At 35.4% G+C, this 2,428-nt stretch overlaps 1 protein-coding gene across 1 annotated transcript in view; it reads right to left on the bottom strand.

Moving 5' to 3' along the window:
• LOC107659647 (zinc finger MIZ domain-containing protein 1-like) overlaps positions 1-2,428 on the bottom strand; it is a 46,995-nt gene that overhangs the window by 8,072 nt on the left and 36,495 nt on the right. The window contains exons 14-16 of the mRNA XM_016448657.1: positions 470-680; positions 321-378; positions 8-63 (exon numbers count right to left, since the gene is read on the bottom strand). Coding sequence (XP_016304143.1) covers positions 8-63; positions 321-378; positions 470-680 — 325 coding nt within the window. The remainder of the gene's footprint in view (positions 1-7; positions 64-320; positions 379-469; positions 681-2,428) is intronic.

Genomic DNA, 2,428 nt, shown 5'->3' on the forward strand with positions numbered 1-2,428 from the left:
GGGCCACGAGCTGGGACTCAAACTCGGGACACCCAAAGTGCAACAGCGTTATATGTTGGCACACTGCCACCAGGCTATCGGTGCCAACAACATTACTATATGTTTTTTTACTGTATTTTTTGATCAAATAAATGCAGCCTTGGTGAGCATTACAATTTGGTAGTGTTGGTATGGTAATTGGTATGTAAAAACTCTGTGTGATTTATACTGTGAGAATTTTTTTTTTCTAAATTAAAGGGGTCATATGCTGCTAAAAATAACATTATTTTGTGTATTTGGTGTAATGAAATGTGTTTATGCGGTTTAAAGTTAAAATAAACCCTGCAGCACCGATCGAACCGACGGCCGGTGAACCAGCAGAAGGACAAACAGGTGCGACTGCAGAGAAAACACATCGGAGACGCTCACGCAACACTCACCAGACGAGCACAAGAGGACTGTGTGTGTGTGTGTGTGTGTGTAAACTCACACAGCAGCAGGCCGTCACGGTGATCTGGATGGTGTTTCGGCCCGGCTGACACAAGTGCTTCAGGTGCAGGGGTTTGTGGGAAGTCTTGTTGTCGCCGCGCTCGATAGTGAGCGGTGTGGCGTTGACACTGACCAGCACCGACGCCGGCCAGTTCGTGTACATCTGCCTGTCTTCATGATGATAACACTTGAACTGAAGCTCCAGATCAGACCTGAGACACAAACACAGGCGGACTTGAACAGGAAGCCTCTGTCTGGCTGTTTTTATATATTTATTCGCGTGTGTGTGTATGTATGTATGTATTTGTGATAGTAAAGTGCTAATAAAACACAGGGCTGGGAACCGCCATAAACCACCTGATTCGATATTACAATATTTAGCTTCCAGATTCAATATTATTGAAATAAAAATTTAAAAAATTATATATATATATATATATATATCAGGGTTCTTACACCTTTTCCAAATTCAATTTCAAGCACTTTTCAAGGTGCATTTTCAAGCTTTTCCAGCACTTTAAACTGTGGTAAATTACATGTTTACACACACACACACACTTGAGTTTTTCACTTTATTAAGAAATAAAGAAAAGGGATGAGTCAAAAGTATAAAGAATAATTTTTTTCAGCGGCTCTGGTGGCAGAAGATGAATTTGCATTTTTTAATAAGTCCATCTGCTGTTTTTGTTCAGAACAAAAAGCTAATGTTTCTTCAAAAATCTAAAAAAAAGTAAGATGTCTGTGTGCTTTAAGTTAAAATAATTCTTTACACTTTTGACTCATCCCTTTCCTTTATTTCTTAAAAATAGTTTAAAGGCTAAAACGTGAGCTTCTGTCTGCCAGCAGGTGGCGCTTTTGGAACTGCAGAAATACAGCGGTTTAAAGTGCTGGAAAAGCTTGAAAATGCACCTTGAAAGTGCTTGAGTTTTAATTTGGAAAAGGTGTAAGAACGCTGTACATCACTCTTGTCACTGTAGTCCATAGCAACAACAAAAATGTATCTTGACTCCATATAATGGTGGAACTGCAGAAATACAGCGGTTTCCCCGGTAACGGCTGTCGCTACACAAAGCAGCTGTGCTCACAAACGCTACTTTATCAGACATTATACGTCGGTCAGATGAAACGAAAATGCCATTGAAACTTCTCTGAAGGCAGTCGGTTCACTTCAGAGATGCATTAATATGAAAACACCTGTGCTGCATTTTGACTTTGAAATATTTATTTTATTATTTCACTTTAATCGCGACAGTCTTAACATATTTAGTTTAACTGAGGAGGGGCATTTTTGCTTACCTTTTACACGGCTTGAAAGCGCAGACTCTCCCATGAAAAAAAACTGACTTTACAGGAGACTTTACATTATTCGAACCATGAATTTATATTTGTCGTTTTCAAGCCAACGCTGACTGAAGCAACAACCTCCCGACATGTGTTTATCGGGAGGTTATATATGTGTTTATATAATAAAGACCGGCGGATCACACTAAAGCCACACGCGCAGAATCGAGCGGAGCTGTTTTCGTTTTATGCAAAAGGCATTTTGTCTAAAAAGTAAACTAACGTTATTCAGTAATAAATAAAGCAAATTATTAGAAAACCAATGCAATTGCAATTTCAAGGATTTCAAGCACCTGTACGAACCCTGATATATATATATATATATATATATATATGCATTTAGCATTTAAATAAAATATAATAAATTATTAAATAAAATAATAAATATACTTTGACTCTTAATCATCAGCATGTTTAAATATTTAATAAACTTTAAATATTTAATTATAAAAATTATTCTAAAAGTACTGTAATAATAAAAAAGAAGATACTTTAATCAAATATATAAAATATAATAAAATGTATATTATAAAATATAATATACTAAAATTAATAAATTATTATTAATTTTATATTTATAATAAAATAATTTAAAAATGTATAATAAATAAAACAGTGG

The sequence above is a fragment of the Sinocyclocheilus anshuiensis genome, unplaced genomic scaffold (assembly GCF_001515605.1).
Source record: "Sinocyclocheilus anshuiensis isolate Anshui unplaced genomic scaffold, SAMN03320099.WGS_v1.1 scaffold75, whole genome shotgun sequence".
Lineage (NCBI taxonomy): Eukaryota > Metazoa > Chordata > Actinopteri > Cypriniformes > Cyprinidae > Sinocyclocheilus > Sinocyclocheilus anshuiensis.